At 38.2% G+C, this 18,999-nt stretch overlaps 1 protein-coding gene across 2 annotated transcripts in view; it reads left to right on the top strand.

Annotated features, from left to right (window-relative positions):
* The window catches only part of RAB11FIP2 (RAB11 family interacting protein 2), a 32,294-nt gene extending 22,422 nt beyond the window's left edge, over nucleotides 1–9,872 (top strand). For both annotated transcript variants that reach the window (XR_004693894.3, XM_035138045.3), the window contains one exon: nucleotides 5,512–9,872. Coding sequence is in view for 1 of the 2 variants with exons in the window: in XM_035138045.3 (XP_034993936.2) it covers nucleotides 5,512–5,739 (228 nt within the window). In the remaining variant the exon portion in view is untranslated. The remainder of the gene's footprint in view (nucleotides 1–5,511) is intronic.
* The last annotated feature ends 9,127 nt before the right edge of the window (nucleotides 9,873–18,999 follow it).

Consider the following 18,999-nt stretch of genomic DNA (forward strand, 5'->3'; position numbering starts at 1 on the left):
TAGTTGGTCTTTAAGGTGCTACTGAAGGAATTTTTTTATTTAGCTGGAAGTGTGTTTGACTGGTTTGCTGGTGTGCTTAGCAACATAACCCCACTTCGCCTCTTAGCAGGTAAGCACTCCTTACATGAAAGAAAAAATAAAATCCTTCATCCATAATTTTAGGAACACTTACCATGTCTCTCCCACATCTAGTGCTTCCCTTTTCTAGAATGAACAGCCTCATCTCTTCAGTTTTTCCTTGCAGGGAAGTCATTTCATTCTCTTAGTCATGATAACTGAGACAACTAGAGCAGTCAGCATGCAGCACCATAATGGCGTTATGGTTAATAAATTAGCTGCAGGAATAGTCTTTATTCAGTCTGCTCAGTGGAATACACACACTCTTAAGGAAGAGATTTACTGGAAGACAATGAACTCAACTAGTCTTTCACAATTTCAAATCCTATGAAACTTTATGAGATGTTTTAGGAGGATTTAAAGTGAGTGTGCTAAGTTGATGAGTAAATATATCAAGATTGCTAATACTCACAAAAATGCTCACAAAGTTAATCTGCTTTTGTTTGGAATATTCAGCTGACCCTGAAAAGTCAGGAGAATAGCTAAAACAAAACAAAAACCTCATTGCTTTGGAAATATACTAGTGGTCAAGCCTGTTCTTGAGTTAGGTAATATTTTTATGAAAATGTTTTAACTTGTTTTGGGGTGCATTCTAGTGAAATTTAGTCATAACTAAGTTCATAGGTGTGTGTGTGTGTGTGTGTGTGTGTGTGTGTACCAACTAAGTTTGTTCTTGGTATGAGCTTTCATACCAAGAATAAACTTAGTTGGTATCTAAGGTGCTACTAGACAATTTATTTATTTATTTATTATACCGGTATATATTTATACTGTGTCAGACCAACATGGCTACCTACCTGAATCTAGCTCCATAGGCATATCTTACACCTTTATATATTTGATATCCAACATTAGTCACAGACAATGTACTGGTATACTCACTGAAATCAATTATTTAAAATGGGTCTACTCTGAGTATGACTAATTTCACTCACTGAATTCATTGTGGTTTACACTTAGCTGCCAGTAGTTGTGTGTAGGATTGCATCCTTAGAGATTGTTTTCAGTATATTGTCTGGAAAATGCTTAATTGGCTTCTATGTATTTTAATGATAACAGCCAACATTATGCAATAAATTGCTAGCAAAAGAATTTTTTAAAGAAAGCAATTAGTTTTCCTTAGAGAAATTAAAGGTGATAAAATAATCCTGTTTTGGACTCGTCCCTCTCTAGGAATGAGCTAACCTTTGTTACTTGCAATGTTGATGCCCAGGTCATTTTGGGCAAAATACAGTTAGAGTATGTTTTTATATAATAAGTTTGAAACACAACTATTGTAAAAATTCAAATGTTGTAAGATTATTCTGTAAGTAGTTTGAAGTAATTTAAATGATGTTCCTCCATTGAATTATATTTTTTTATTCCCTTGGAAGTGGTGTTTGGTAATTAAGTTTATATGCCTTGTGCTCTGGTGATGCCAACACCTGTCTCTGAATGAACAGTGCTTAAACAGGAGCAATAGCCAGTTGAAAGGGCAGCAAGAGCTCTTTAAAGCCTAATTAGGAACTGAAAGGGAGATGAAGCAAGTAGGACAAGAGATGAGAAAGTGGTTTAGATGATATTCCCAAAGCAAAGTTCCTCATTAGAACAATAAACAGATGATCAAAGTATGCCAAGTTGTCATTTTATCTGTTTTCCAGCAGTTGTGACTATCAGTTTGTACCCAAATAATATTTGGTTATCAAGGCTTTCTCTACATGTTTACACATTTGAAATCTTACCCTTTTCCTTGCACTTTCCTGAATGATAGGTATCATAGTGTGTGGGGGTTTGTTGTTGTTCTTTTTTAGAAAGTTACAGCAGAATATTTATTTTCCAGCAAGATTTGTCCTCAGTCGTTCAACACATGTTTTCATTTTACTTTAAGTACTAAAATTGTACAGTTTTCAATAGCTGTGGCACTTGAATGCATATGACCATTTTACTTGAAATAATCATATGGTCTGTTTTATAAATGAACATCTTAAAGATACATCACACAGAACCATCTGGGGTTTAATGTATAATTAAAAACTATATGACTGCTACTAGCTTTTTTGTAGGTTAGAAGTACATCAGATTTTCTTACTTTCATTTACAAACATGGTTTTAGTTTTAGTTTGTGTACATATACACAAACACATTTTTGATTATCCAAACCCTTCATTTGTAATGCAGAGATAAAATAACTATACATGAATATACTGAATTGGCTTTGAATTCAAATCCTTAAGACAAAAACTTACCACATTGTAAGTTTCTCTTAAACACATTAATCTACAAAATATTACTTCGAGATGTAAATATTCTTAACTGTGGTAATTGATAAAGGAAAGTTGGCTCAAGTGTAAACCAGTCAAAAATTCTTCTGCTTACAGTTATTATCAAGAGCTCAAACATTTGTAACAGTTTGACTGATGTCTGAACTTGTAACATTTATACTGGCTTGCTAACTTGCCTTTTCTAATCAGCTATATTTTACACACTTCCATTCTATGCCATTATCCAAGTTATTAGCAAGGTCTGGGGAAATTTGGGGTGGAGAGAATGTTTGCTTTTTCCAGGGATCCACCCCCACAGTTTTTTAGCACAGCCTCTGACACTTCATTATGCTTACTTCTGAGGCTGCAGTGCTAAGCCCCACTAAACTGAGTGAGTCTGAATAAACATCCATAGAATCGCACTGAAAATATAATAAATTTATCAGATTGTACAATTGTATATGTTAAGTTATGAATTATGTGTGTTTCTCCCTAAAAAATTTCCACACACCCACAGCTTTAATACATGCTTACCCGGGAGTAAGTTACTGAACTCAGAGGAGAATCCTTCCAAGTAGACATGTATAGGATTGGACTGTAAATTAATTAAATTTGCCCATCAGTGTTGTGAGTTTCTAATTTTATTTTGTAGGCTAGCTCAAAATTCTGTATGCAACATCAGCAGCCCTGTAGGTCAGTTCTAATAGGTCTTTCTTTCCAGCTAAGTGCAGTCTCATAATTGTAGTATATTTCTTACTTTGTTCAAATATTGCAACACACATTAAGTAGTCTGGAAAAAGAACATAAGCAGCCTGATCCATAAACTATTTAGTCCCATTGAAATCTGCTTAAATCCAAGTGCTCTGATTTTTGTATCACAGACACAGGAGGACTAGAATGGGTAATTAGACAAACAAGGCTTAAGAAGCTACATAAATCCTTGGCTGCATTCCTAAAGGTTGAGTTGAGAAAGAAAGGCAGTTCAAACAGTAGTTTTTGGATATGCCTTGGTTTACACAATTCTGTTCTGCACATTCCCATGGTAGACGAGGCTTGGCATGTAAAGTGGCAGAGAGGAGCTACCAAAAGAAAGGGAAAATGGAGCACAGAGGAATGTGTTCTCTCTCTCTTCCATGCAAAGGATTAGGGCAAGGGGTCAGATTTAAAGAAGGCAATAGATAAATATATTGGGGTGAGATATTGAGGTTAGCTGAGACTCAGAAGGTTCAGCAAGCTTTCAACTAAACAGGGATTTTTCAGTTGTCAGTTCTTCATTGGCCATCCAGCCCCCCAAGTGCTTGGGATGCAACTACGGAATCTGGCAAATTTTTGTAGAACCGTTGTCCAATTCTGTTTGTCTGACAGTGCTGATGAGTCTGGCTGTTATACTTTTAAATAAAAAACCCCATTTTGTGTTCCTGATACTAATTTAACTGCTTTTAAAAGGCAACAGTCTTTTTATAAATATTTGTGATTTCATGACTTGCAACTTCAAATGATGACTTGCATTTGTGAAATGGTCATCACAGACAAATCACCATACCAGACATAAGCACAAATACAATACTTCTCAAAGGAGGCAGTTCACTCATTGAGCCACAGGTTATTGAGTGATCAGTGGTATGTGCATATTTGAATTATCCATAACTTGCTATTTAAATATAGAAAGTGATAGATGCAGACAAGTCTTAAAATAGAGCCTGGATTCATTAAAAAGCAAGAGTGCAAAAGAATTATCTCACTGTTGGGAAGCAACCAAGAAATGTTTTTGAACCACATCTATTATCCATTTTAATCGTTTTGGATTCTTTTCAAATATAGACTGGTTCCCTTGCAGCATCTTCTGCCAGGAAAGTGGGAAATGTTCCAGAGAAATGTTCACTTAATAATGCTGTACTGTGGGTCCCAGATGGAGGCCTGTTTCCCTTAGATCTCAATTACAATCTGCTCCTGCTTTTGCTACAGACCAACAGTGAGAGCTTGAAAAGTTGGTGTACTATAAACTCCTCAGTATTTATATTTTCCTGCAACTTCTCTTTCCTTTCTTACTGAAGTGCTGCCAGAATTAATCAGCAAAATCATTCTGATGGTTGCAATATTCTCCTGGGACTGTGCTTGCTTAATGAATTAGACTATATGTAAGCAAATGCTCACAAATCAGAAATGATCTTCTTTGAGACTGACTTCATTATTTAGCATAATCGTTGTTAGAAAAAGGAGAATTGTCATCCAGTGGTTCAACCCATGTTTTCCTGTGTGAACTGACTGACTGAAAAACAGTACAGGGGGTGCTGGCACAAGTGGTGTTGTCAGTTGTTGTCCTGGCTATCAGAGCCTATTCCAATTAAACTACACAGAAATACACTTGAAATAACTTACATGTAGTTTTCATGCTGGCATGGGTTACAAAGTTTAAAGCTTGTAAAGCTTGTACTACACACAGTGGGAGATCCCTGTAGTGAATATTCTCAGATGAATTGACCACCCAGTGGAAATATTTCCAGTGGCTCCACATGGTAGGTATAGCCTAAGAATCAAGTCATTAGTCCATATCAGTCCATTTGGTGCAAAGGATATGTACTTTAGTGAGACAGTATTACTATATTCTGGTGCTCTTTCAGCATTTCTTTGTATAATGATTTGTGAGGTATTAAGAATCTGGGATTCTGTTACAGCAAACTGCTCACTAATTCATGAAGTTTGTGACCCACTGGATGTTATCCTCATGTTCCATGAACATGAGAGTTACACAGCATCAGTGCCTGATGTATTATAGTCCAGTATTTAATGAGTGGAAGGAGGAGTTAGGTTAGACAAGATTTGACTATACTTTTCACATTTTTAAAGAATTTGGCATATTACACTTCTAAGCCAGCATGAATTTTGAGCATTATAAAAATGCGTTTACAGGGTATACATAAAAATGTTTGACTTGATTAATCATCTAGCTATGCATTAGCTGAACCAGATAAACAGCTTGTTCAAGGTAAATAGGCTGCTATTGTGCTAGTCAGATACTATGTCAAAGGGGGAATGAGTTGCTATATGTGGTTTCCGATTCACATCCTCTCTTCTAGCACTAGTACTGGTATTAATGTGATGTTTGAAGTTCTGTAATGTCCCCCTAAAAAAACCCCACCTCTCTTTATTCTAGGATGCAAATCCATTTGATGCTGCTGCAGGGTATCGTAACCTTACACATGAAGAGGTCTTACAAGAATTAGTGAAACATAAAGAACAACTGAAGAAGAAGGACACCCATATTCGTGAACTTGAGGACTATATTGATAATCTTCTTGTGCGAGTAATGGAAGAAACTCCTAGTATTCTCCGAGTGCCATATGAACCTTCTCGGCGAGCTGGCAAATTTTCAAAAAGCTAAGCCAGTGCCAACACCCGATGATATTTCTTTAATAGGATGGACTGTTTATTTCAGTGTTTTGATATCTTAGCTTCCTAATACTGATTAGTATTGTCAAAACTGGCAACCCACATGAGCTGCATAACGTTTTTGGAAAAGTAAGATTTAAATTCCATTTGCTATGAAACATTCCTCTTAACATTTACATGCAAGCATCTTTTGTTTTTTTAAAAAAATTGTAGTAACTTGTATACCACTGTGAGCTATACAATCCTAGACACATACTTGAATATTTATTTTGCACTTCAATCAGTCTCTTTGATCTTACAGCATGCTGTCTATGTGTATGCGCACAAGCGGGATGTGTTTTGCAGCTCTAAACATGAAGTGAAATCTGAAGATGTGAGATTTTATTGTTAGCATTTTATGACTAGGAATCACCAGTAGAGGATTGATTATCAGTGAGGAAGTGTCATGTGTTTTTACATAAAGATGCTGACATTAATGGTTCCTGAATGGAATGTTTTTGAAGCATTAGTACCCAATAAGAATCATGGCAAGTAGCAAGTTATTGAAATTGGTATGGATGCTAAATATGAGGATATGGCATGCAAATATGCATTAAGTAAAGAAAGCATAGGAAAGTGATGAATGAATACCTCATTTTCTGAAAGTTTATATGAATTATGGGAGATAATGCTGACGGACATGTCAGCGTTTACATCTTTCCTTGGCTTTTGCCAAACTTGGGAAATGGAAATTGTGTGCTCGCTTGTCTTTCCCAATCTAGGAGAGTGCTTTTTTAAAATGGGGAGTTGTTCTTTTCTTAAGTACTATATTCTGTGTCCAAATCAAATATTGATCTTCACTTAAGAGTGATAGATGTATTTGGTTAAGCATGTCTCTTGACTAGGTGACATTTGTGTATAGTGTTGTGTGCCTGTTGCAAAGTGGCAAAATGTGATTCTAATGGGAAGCACTGCCATGAAGAGAAAGATAGTTTGCTATACCAGTAATAAAAACTTTGCATTGTTTTAATTTGCTTTATACAAAACAGAATGTTTGCCAACATGAAGTGAAATAGGTTTAAACATAAGGTACATGAAGTGTTAAGAAGAGGGTTTCTTTTTCTTTTCAGATAGTAATTTTTCTTGCTTGTAATCTACATTTCTCAAACATAGACATAAAGAGGGTTCCCCCCTCCTTTTTGACTGATAAAGAATACTAGTTGAAATAGCTCTAATTTTTTGTTGTTACCATGTCAAGAACCTTTCCTTAATCAAAACATTCTTTTAACTAAAGTAATAGGGCAGAGCTTGTCATCAGAAGATGGTGGAAAGGGAGTATTTCTATTATTGAATATCCTCAGCCACATTAAGCAGAATATTGTGCCATGGACAGATTCATTTCCACTTTCCTATAGCAATTTTGTCGTTCCTAATACATGAGTAACTCTAAATGGTGGTACTGTGTCTTAGAAGAACATGAAGAGCTTTTTCTGTAAGTCTATGTACTTTCACTTTAGATGAATACCAAAGGATGCATATTCTAAGCTATTGTTTTTTAAGGTTAACTACTGTGTTTGAAATAGATGCTTTGCCATCATCATTTATACCAGAATGTATTTTAATATTCCATTGCTCACTTAAAGCTTGCAGATCCAAAGTACCATACTTAATTACTACCATCTACCATCTACTATTGGAAATTACAGGGCCACTGATGTTTAATTTGAACTTCCATTATATGCAAGTTCATTATGTGTCTTCAATGAGCATTCCTCAGCTACAACAGAAGAGTATAAACCACAGAATTCTGAACTCATGTTAATTATTAATCTTATTTTCAATCACCTTTCGAATTTCTTCTGTTAGCATCTTAATGTGAAAGATCAAACTGACTATACAGTTTTTCTCATACTCAGAGTTAACAAGAACTTTAGTTAACATTTTGTGAAGGGTTTTCATGAGTTTTCAATCTGATCTATAAGTGAATGCAAGCACCTTTTTATTTCCAATATTTAAATGCAAATATCAGCAAAAAAATTGCAAATACGTTTGTAAAATTATTATAGCTAAAACAGAAAAATACAGTGTTTATAAGCAACAAAACCCCTTCATAATTTGTGACAAAACTGACTACTGGAAATATAACTTTGAATGCTGATCCACATTCTCTGAGCAATTCTGAGCTACACTATCACAGAAATCATAGAATAGACACATGACTGTCCTGTGCAAATATATGCTTCTAGGAGCAATGACCAAGGTTCAGCTACAAGCAGAAATTAGGAGAGGCTACTTATGAAAGGAGGGTGGTTGTACCTGTACCACCTCGGCAATTTGCAAGGCAACTCTGGCCTGAGAATAACTTTGGTGAGAGCACACTCCAGTATTTGTATGTCTTCAGATTCCATGTTTCTATTTAAACTATATACAATAATCATTTTATAATAAAACACTGCCCCCCAATATTTTTTATTTACCTGTAGCATTAAACAATTTATCCTGAGTTGTTTTTAGGAGCTTCAAAATCCACCCTTTCATGCCACATACAGTTCATCACCAAGATGGACAATATTGGGAATGCCCACATTTTACCCATCCTTCTATTCTCTGTCTTGCGAAAAATTAGCATGAAGGGCTTTTTGGCAATCATACTTTATTCCTTTTCAAATTGCACCGCCTAAGAGCAGAATGGTTAGCATTTCTTGTAAAGTATATGAAGGCCATTCTTAGGGTTGTAGCTATCAAGTGAAAAGTTACTACCAGAAAGAATGTTTAGTATTATATTACTTTTCACTGCTGTATTTTAAATGTTTATGTTGAACTTGATTGCCACTTTCCAATGAATGTAGACTTATTCATAGATTATGCTTAGCTACATCTCTTGTTGTTTGCTGTAAATCAAGGGCTAGTTGTAATGTTCCAGCTGTTAAAACCTTGCCTTGTATTTGAGTGCTTTATAAATGGGGTCATATCCTCAATTGAGCATCTTAACAAACCGTTATTCCCACCTCCCACCCCAAGCTCTTTGCTCAATTAAAAACAAAACGTATGTCTTAAAATATATTTACTGCTGCAGTGGAATATTATTTACAACTATATATTTAAAAAAATGTAACTTAGGCTAAGGGTTTCCCCACAAGCTGAGCTCCGTGTGTCCTTAAAAGCTGTAGAAGTGGAAGAATTGAAAATGTATGTGTTTTAAAATATGTTTGTTGTATGTCAAAATTCTTTGCTCCCAAGCAACCAACAAAGGATTACAGCACTGATAGATGAACAAGTCTGTTGTGGGTTCTGTAAAAATATTTTTCTCCCAGGTGTTCTAAGGGCTGAACAGGAGAAGCAGGTTCTGACACCCCCATTTATGCGTGTCCAAATTGACTCTAAATCTAGGTACCATTACCAGCAGTATTATGCAACAGTTACAGCACTTTAACCTATTGACTTCTTTGGTGAAGATCCTCAGATGGATATCTATTAAGGTACCTCTGCCTGCAGCACTGTTGGCCATCACTTAGTCCTGTAGAATATAGGCCTCTTCAGTTGTTACCTGCTACTCAGGGGCTCAGCTGTGACATCTGCAGCAGAGAACCTTCTTTATTCTTGGCTGCTCCTCATGTGACTTTAAAAACTGCTCTTCCGGTGCTTGCATTACAGCTAAATTTGTGTGCAGCCACAAGTAGAGCAGCAATGGGGTGGGACCACATGCACATCCCCACAACCCATTTGTACATGTCCCTTTTTGCACGAGTAACGTCTGAAGAGCATTTCTATGTTCCAGGAATCTGCAGCAAATACAGCACATTCTGTTCTGAATTGGTTGCAGCTGTATTTAGTACAATAAGATGCTGTACTAGAGACTTACAACAACTATACGAAAGATATGTGCATGTCTTGGATAAAAGAGGGTTCCCTTGTTTTTGTGCAATGACTAATAATTTGTACCCATTTCCCCCTTCCAAAATTAAAAGTTACATCTTATGTGACACCTGTATATATAGAATGATGAAATGCATGAACTATCATTTTGATTGCTTTTGTAAACTTGAACATGTTTTATTTGATCAAAATTATAATCTTAATTTTAGATATTCACTCCAGTTACTGTTGCATGTCAGACATCAATAAAATGCTTCTGTGCACTCCATAGCCACAGCTGTTTGTCTTGTCATTCTAAAATATTCAGTGCAGCAAGGATTGAAAATCCACTTCAAGGTTCGTAATATTCATACCGTGAAAAATTAACTCGTACAAGTTTCATGATCAGTGATGCAAATGGGTGGCATAAATTGTCTGGGAATTTTGAGAGTAGTACTTGTACTTAGCTTCTCAATCATAAGCCTGAAAAATGAATAAAAGCAGCAATTTTGTAAGAAAATAAAAAGAGTAGTCACGAAGTAAGCAAGTTATTTCAGTTCATTTTAGGCAGTAGGTGTTCTGTTGCTCCTTGCAGTGTGTGTTTCAGTTGCATTAATAATGTGATAGAGGTGATAGAAGTTCAACTGTAGCCTACACCAGCTCTTCATTTTCTGATGTCATGATTTCCAACACAAGACATTCACTGTGGTCTAAACCACTGAGCCTCTTGGGTTTTCCAATCAGAAGGTCAGCAGTTCAAATCCCCGCATCAGGGTGAGTTCCTGTTCTGTCCCAGCTCCTGCCAACCTAGCAGTTTGAAAGCACACCAGTGCAAGTAGATAAATAGGTACCACTGTGGAGGGAAGGTAAACGCCGTTTCCGCACGCTCTGGTTTCCGTCACGGTGTCCCGTTGTGCCAGAAGCAGTTTAGTCATGCTGGCCACATGACTTGCAAAGCTGTCCGTGGACAAACGCCAGCTCCCCCGGACTAAAAGCAAGATGCGCGCTGCAACCCCATAGTTGCCTTTGACTGGACTTAACTGTCCAGGGGTCCTTTACATTCCTGGAGTGTTGCCCATGTTAGTGTCCTCCAGCACAGAAAAGGTCTTCTGGCATCTTAAAGGCTAACATATTTCTTTATGGCATGTGTTTTCATTCGCAATTGGGGTGAAGGAATTGTAAACCAGGAAGTTAGAAAGAAGTGCAGAAAAGTACAGATGGTGCCGACAAAGACTTTCATTTGTTTCTCTGAACAGGGCTGTAGAATTCTCAACCCAGGTAGGAGACATGGGTTGCTGTCCCCAGCATCCCCTCACACCCATCCCACCTTGACATTCTTCCCACCTTCTCTTGAATACAGGGAGAATAATAGTAGAACCTTTTGTGATCAGGAGCCTTGATAAAGCAGGTTTCCCAATCACTTGGAGGCTTCTTGCATTCTAGCAAGCATGCATAGGAGCCCCCTTCAGACTTAATCTGTTCAACACAGGAAGGTTTGGTCCACAAGGTGGTATCCAGTGCTCTCATTCTGCCCAGAATTATGCTAATGGAATGGAATTTTCCCCACCTCTGATCCCTATGTGCCCTAAAAAATCAGCTCTAGGGGTGGGTTGGGGCACCTTCTGGAGAAGATTTTTGGGGGGGGGGAATGGGAATGTAGTTACACCTGTGGCTGATCTTAAAGCCCAGGAAGACTTGTACATTTGCAAGCATTCCTTTGGAAAACCTGGTTCAAAACAGGATAGTAACCCGTGCTTTAAATTGTGCTTGGAAATGCACCTGCATCCCATGCAGCCAGTGTAGGTAATCATGAGCAGAATTGTACCCAACTGCTCATCCTCCATGCCCAAATCTGTCTGTCTCTTTTTAATCCTGCCTGGAAATTTCAGTTTAAAAAGTGGCTCGAGACAAATGTTTTTGCTCATTCATTATTAAGTTGATGTCCCACTTTTCTTTCCAAAGGAGCTCGGGACAGCAAAAACACAAATGATAAAACAAATCATCTAAGAAATGAAACCACAATAAAAACAGGACCAATACAAATAGAATGAAGGCCCATGTTCCCACTGAATGTTAAGGTAATTCACGGTTTAGCCACTGGCCTGCTGTGTGGCTCCTCCCCAGTCCTTTTATTTCGTAGCTCAGCGCAGATTGTGTTACAGATTGTGGTTAAGGAGACAGCTTAACCGCATCCCCCGTTCGGACAACACACTGAAACAAATCTTAAATATAGTTCAGCTTAGGTGTGGGGTGGGAGGAAGAGATCTGTGTGGAGCTCTGATTTCCAGTGCAAGACAATGACAAATGTTAGGAAGTTTAGCAGATGGGTTAGTAACTAAGGGGTTGCCTGTAAGACATATGTCAGGGGCGAATATATTGCTTCAGCCTGCTGTCGCCTCCATTTTCTAGGTCTCTAGGACACTTTTATAAATCTTTAGGGATTAAACTAACCAATATCAGCAGGGAATGTCTTAAGAAATCTGGTGTCACAGGCTGACTGTGGCAGACCAGATTGCTTCTATTGTTGCCCTGCGTAGGTGCCTGTCGCTTGGTGCCAATAGCTTTAACAAGGAAAAACACTGCAATGTGTCATGTCACCTCCTCCTCTAAATGATTCATGCAGGCCTTGTTAAGGTGATGTGGGCCTCATTCTCAGATATCTGCGGTTTCCATTAGGAATTCCTTGAAAATTGACTCCCCAGGACACCTTTAGAGGTAACTTCAAAGGGTCTCATTAATGAATATCATGCCATTTATACAAGAGAGTGAACAATAGCATTAGAAAAACCTGTGTTCTCCTTGCTCTTTGGTTAAGTCAATGTATTAGCTCCATAGCAAGATAAAAAAAAAGACAAAGCAGAAATCTGCTTTAACCAGATGTGGAGCTGATCAGTTATCATTCCTGTTATTCTGTGGTGGTGAGATTTTACCATTAAAATAGCACACTTAACAAGCAGCTAGTTGTTAGAATTCACCTGGAGCGCATATTTGTGTGTGTGTGTGTGTGAGAGAGAGAGAGAGAGAGCATGCCGGAATACTTTCAAAATAGTTTGTGAACAAGATCATGCATAATTTCATTCCTAATTCTTCCAAAATACAATTTGTTAGAAACTTTTTTGCTCCAACAAGGAGTACATGAAGTTGATATGCCTGATCAACAAGCAGGAAAAGCCTTTGCAAATCTTTTTAAAAGACTTCGCATTAGAAGAACATATTTCTTATGCATAGTTTGGAAACCAGTTTTAAACACAAGGATGACCGTTCAAGGTCCAGCTAGTTTAGTATTCTGTTTCCTATAGGTAGGGTTGCCATATTTTGAACAGCACATTTGCCAACTTCTACAGTCATACCTCGGGTTACAAACAACTCGGGTTACGAACTCCGCAAACTCAGAAGTATTTTCGCCGCGCGTGCGTTCTGCGCAGAAGCGGTGTGCGTGGTTTGCGCATGCGCAAAGCGCATAAATTGTGCTTTGTGCATGCGCAAAATGGCACTTCGGGTTACGACCATTTCGGGTTACGAACTGCGTCCCGGAACAGATCGTGTTCGTAACCCAAGGTACCACTGTACTTTTAACTATGGATCGCTATGCCAATTCTACCCATGAAAAGATGGATGTGTACTGGAAAAAGAGGACATATGGCATCTCTACACAATGTCCGAAAGAGGCAGTCCATAAGTGAAGCATGAAGAGCCCTTTCCTGCTGTTGCTCCCCAGAAGCCAAATTGAGGGAGAAATAACCCATTTTCCTTAGGCTGCTCCCCCTATTTAAATTGCCCATATTGTATATGTCATTAATATGCCACAGTTAATAGTGCCTAGAGCAGTAGCAGCCATGATGTAAACTGAAAAATGAATGGGTAGACACCCAAACCAGTGCTCTAATTAATATGCCCCATGGCTGATATTTTAAGGAAAATTAAGGACATTGCGAGAGCTTATCACAGATCTCCCATGGCTCATGTAGCTTGGATCTTGGATTTGTTTTGCCAGCCAAACGTTTCACTGTATTTCGGATCTAATGTTACCAACAAACTAATGCCACTTTGCCAGAGCTTCTCCATGCAAGGAACGGGGCAGGCTCCTGTCCAAGAAAGGGCTAAGTCTTAAAACATGACATTAAAGAAAGGCTGCTCATTGTTCCTTGTAACATTTGGTTCTGCCCAGACTCGGAGCCTCTCTTAGACACCTGGTGCAACTACTAGGCTGAACAAAAACTACAAACTTGGAGCTACCCCAAAACCTAGGGTTAATTAGAATGTCACCCTTTTTGATGGCTTTATCTACATTATCACATAAAAACCTCAACCACAAGCAATAGATGTTTATTTTATATATTCACACACACACACATGCATAATGTATCACTGCAGCTTCCATGTTTAGGAGGCATTGAAAAGTATTTCGGTTTCAGTTAGATATGAATTTTAGGACTACTGTTTGGTAAACTTCAATCTACAGTATCTGGATTATTAGTATGGTAGACAGGAGGATGGTTTTTTATGAAGACAGAAGTACAGTACCGACTGTGTTGAGACATGTTTTTCTACATTGATAAACAAAACTACTGAACATCACGTTCAACCAAATAAAAAAGCTATCTGTTCCGCTGAAGAATTCATACAATGCTCAGGGCAAGTTACAGCTGGCTTAAAGAGCAAAATCTTTTCTAGTTAAATGACTTATAAAACCATTACATCAATGAAGCTTTTCAGCAAATTTATTCAATTAAAGGGGATTTGTGCCATTTCAACAGTTACTGGATTATAACACACAAATTCTTGCAATTTCAAAATTTTAGAGAATCCAAGGCATGGTTTTAGGCACACACACACAATGCTTTCAGCTAGTAGTGTGGTAGAAGATAGAGCAGCAGAAACAGGAGTCCAGCTAAAATGGCCAGTGCTTAGATCATTTTTATTAGGTGATATCCTGTGCAGCAGCAACATCAAAAGTACAAGAATGCAAGTTGAAAAGAGAGTGATCGTTCCAATAGATGTGGCCACTCCTACAGAGTCCCAAACAACGTTATCAACAAGGAACAATCAAAAGAGTTGTCCTGACTCCATCCCATATTCTTCTTCTTTGGTGATCACTCGTATCCGAGTAAGATTGTCTTCCATAAACACGGTTTTAACAATGGGTCCGTAAGTGACTGTGGAGGTCAATTCTGGATCCACACGTCCTTCCACAGTGGGGACATTAGTTTCCGGGCGGGAGTTGTTCACGGTGTGGATTTGCCAAGCGTGCCTTCCTCTTAGCACGTTTCTCCCTTGCGTCCTGTGTTCGAGCATCTTCAAAGTCCACGACACCATTGGTAAAGGCTGTTCTCCAACTGGAGCGCTCGCAGGCCAGTGTTTCCCAGTTGTCAGTGTTTATACTACATTTTTTAAGGTTTGCCTTGAGACAGTCTTTAAACCTCTTTTGTTGACCACCAGCATTACGCTTTCCATTTTTAAGTTCGGAATAGAGTAGTTGCTTTGGAAGACGATTATCAGGCATCCGTACAACATGACCAGTTCAACGAAGTTGATGTTGAAGAATCATTGCTTCAACACTGGTGATCTTTGCTTCTTCCAGTATACTGATATTAGTTCGCCAGTCTTCCCAAGTGATGTGTAAAAATTTTCGGAGACACCGTTGATGGAATCTTTCGAGGAGTTGGAGATGGTGTTTATACGTGGTCCATGTTTCACAAGCATATAGTAAGGTTGGTAGTACAATAGCTTTGTAAACAAGCATTTTGGTTTCCCTGCGAATATCCCAGTCCTCAAACACTCTGCACTTCAATCGGGAGAAAGCCGGACTCACAGAGCTCAGGCGATGCTGGATTTCGGCGTCAATGTTGGCCCTTGTGGAAAGGTAACTGCCTAGGTAGGAGAAGTAATCAACATTTTCCAACATTACACCACTGAGTTGGATTTGTGGCACTGCAGAGGGGTTGTTTAGTACTTGTTGGTGCAGCACTTTGGTTTTTGGATGTTGAGTGATAGGCCAGGCTTTTCGTAAGCTTCTGCAAAGATATTTAGGGTGGTTTGGAGGTCATCCTCTGAGCATGCACACACTACGTTGTCATGAGCATACTGAAGCTCTACGATGGAAGTTACAGTAACCTTACTTTTTGCTTTCAGCCTGCTCAGATTGAAGAGCTTTCCATCTGTTCGATATATTAGTTACATACTGAAGGCCCCAATCAACACATGACAACTATGGTTATGCCATGACAATGTTGCCTAATTGTGCCTTCCACCCATCAGGAGCAAGCACACTACCAGGAAAAAGGCTACAATTCTGCCTCCACTACAGATCACTAGGAGCTGTGGTCTGTAGGAGCTCAGCCAGTGTGGTTTGGTTCTTAAAAGTGTCTCCACCCAGCCATGAAGTTCCCTCCGTGACCTTGGACCAGCTATCTTTTCTCAGTTACCTATGTCACAGGCTTCCCATAGGATAAGACGTGTCATGGGAGAACAATGCATGCCACTTTTAACTCCTTGGAGAAAAGGCAAGATAGAAATGTAATTAACTAACAACACCATGGTTAGGAGAGCAGCAACTACATTTACAAAAAAGCACCACAATGACCCCAGACAGCGATAAAATCATTCAGCAACACAAATACAGCCATCCTTTTGCCAATGAAAACACTAAGGTCATATAGAGATGGACGGCCATTCCAATCACGCAGTTGACAAGAGGCATGCTTGGAGAACCCAAGGACTCTCCAGGAAAGAATTTCACATTTTGCCTTGGGATGAGAAACTTTACTGTAGGATGCTATGTGAGAATAACCAATTCATCCTTTTAGTGAGGAAGAGAGAAGTGTGAAATATACAATGGAGAATGGAAGGTGCAACAAGAAGATCAAGGAAGGTACCTCCTGGAGGAAAGAGAGTCAAGACCCATGCTAGGGGGAGAAAAGAAAATTCAGGCTCCACAAGGTAAACTTAACATGTGGATGTATTTTTAACAGGTTGCATCACTCTCTAATAATGATTGTTATTTTTCTGTCTTGAATTTATGCTGATATGGAAAGTAGGTCCCTGTGAAAATCTACTTCTTCCCATTGAACAGAGTTAACAAAGGTGCAGGACTCCTGTCGGCTTAAAGGTTTGATGTCATAATAGCATGTCTAAAACATCATAACCTTATTATTCCACTTTTATGCTGGCATAAGAAATGTATGTCCCGGGCAATTTTGGAGGAAGGCGAGTGCTATAAACTTAATAAATAATAATAGCAACCCTATCTTTGTCCACCCAATGAAATGCAAGAAGGTTCCACATTAGCACTTCACATAAAAGGCAAATGATGTTTACAAATGTTTCCGCAGAGAGGCAACTGGTAAAACATATGACGCAGGCCTGTCGTCATACATACAAGCCTCATCCTGCTCATTGATAGAAGCACCTCTAAATAGGAGAGATTTGTAGAGGGAATCAACATGTCTAAAAGCGACATGTATCCTTGATTAGAAAGTCAAAACCATAGTAAATCTCACCAACCGTTCTGAGATAATGCTCTCTCTTCGCTGGATTTCTTTTTATATATAAAGAGCTTACTCTGTGTGAAGGCAAACCTGTTGATCTTAATCTTTCAAGTTCCACATTACATTTATAGATGTTTCATTAAGTTCCATGTCAGCTTTTGCCCGGTAAAGTGGATGCTGAAATAAAGAGGGATGGATTTCAAACGATGTAGCTTCACAGGCACCAACGACTGTCTGACTGTTTTCTCTTCAGCAATGCCGTTAACGAAAACAAAACAAAAAACGGCTTTTGAATTTTCCCACGACCACATAAGAAAAAGAAAATAGGGCTGGAATAGAATTCATAAAACAATAGACACACCTACATCTACCAGAATTCTACTTGTGTTTTATATTTTCATAGTTATTGATGAGAATTTTGCATACCATAATGTGTTGTTTTTTAAAAAATATATATTTTACTTAATTTTCAGATAAGTAAAAAATTTAGAAAAACAAAAAATCCCCCAAAGTTGAATACAAGAGAATGATATAACAAAATGATGTAATAAAAAGAGAGAGCATAAGCATATGATAGAGCTTTCATTTTTGTCAAGAGGGCCAACAAACACCAAATAAATTAGAGCGTCCCCACATAACAAAGATTATTTTCTAACTAATATTTCATCATAAAATATAGAGTTATTTTAAGCATTTCTGAAGTATCACTGAAGTATTTGGAAGTTCACTTATTCATTAATTTAGACAATTTCTATCCCACTTACATTTCATGAAAATGCAAGGTGGCTAACATATTACATGATAATGCAATATAAAACAGAGAACATTTCAAACTAATTCCAGTAAAATAACACACAAATAAATCCAGCAGACAACCTAAACCAAGCCAAAAGTTATTTAGTCAGCCAAAGCTTTATTAAAAAGCCATTTCTTCAATCATAGTATACAAATAAAATAAATGAGTAATAATAAACACTTCAATAATAACAAACCAATTTTGCAGAAGTAACTATATAGAAAAGTACTTAAAGCTTGTTGTGATGATGATGATAATAATAATAATAATAATAATAATAATAATAATAATAATAATAATAATAAATAATTATTATTTATTTATACCCCGCCCATCTGGCTGGGTTTCCCCAGCCACTCTGGGCAGCTTCCAACCGAATATTAAAAACAGTACAGCATCAAACATTAAAAACTTCCCTAAACAGGGCCACCTTCAGTTGTCTTCTAAAAGTAAAATAGTTACTTATTGCCTTGACATCTGCTGGGAGGGCGTTCCACAGGGCGGGTGCCACTACCGAGAAGGCCCTCTGTCTGATTCCCTGCAACTTGGCTTCTCGCAACGAGGGAACCGCCAGAAGGCCCTCGGTGCTGGATCTCAGTGTGTGGGCTGAATGGTGGGGGTGGAGACGCTCCTTCAGGTATACAGGACCGAGGCCGTTTAGGGCTTTAAAGGTCAGTACCAACACTTTGAATTGTGCTCGGAAACGTACTGGGGGCCACTGTAGATCTGTACTGTGATAATAAAGTAGTTTAGATGGTTTTTGAGAGCTGCATCTTGTCTTTAGCTATTCTTTGAGAGTTAAAGTCTACAGCTGGGTGCTTCCAAGAAATATATAGAGCAAATGTTGCTATAATTCAGTAACAGATCTGGATGCAATATCCTAAGTTAAGCAGCCCATTCCCGGGGCTTTTGAAACCATGACTTACTCTTGGGGATATCATGTTGAAAAATATGATATTATGGTAAGAATGTTAGAAGAAGGGAATCAGGATCATAGAAGTCTTTTATCAATAGAGCATGTTGCTGAATTTCTGAGAACCAAAAACCAAAGTTTGGCTGGGCAGATAATCAAGAACAAAGTTGGGAGCGGCTGGAAGTATTGTCTCAGATGTTCACTTAGAGTTCCACCCACAGT

Source organism: Zootoca vivipara, chromosome 5 (genome assembly GCF_965207765.1).
Source record: "Zootoca vivipara chromosome 5, rZooViv2.hap1.1, whole genome shotgun sequence".
Taxonomy (NCBI): domain Eukaryota; kingdom Metazoa; phylum Chordata; class Lepidosauria; order Squamata; family Lacertidae; genus Zootoca; species Zootoca vivipara.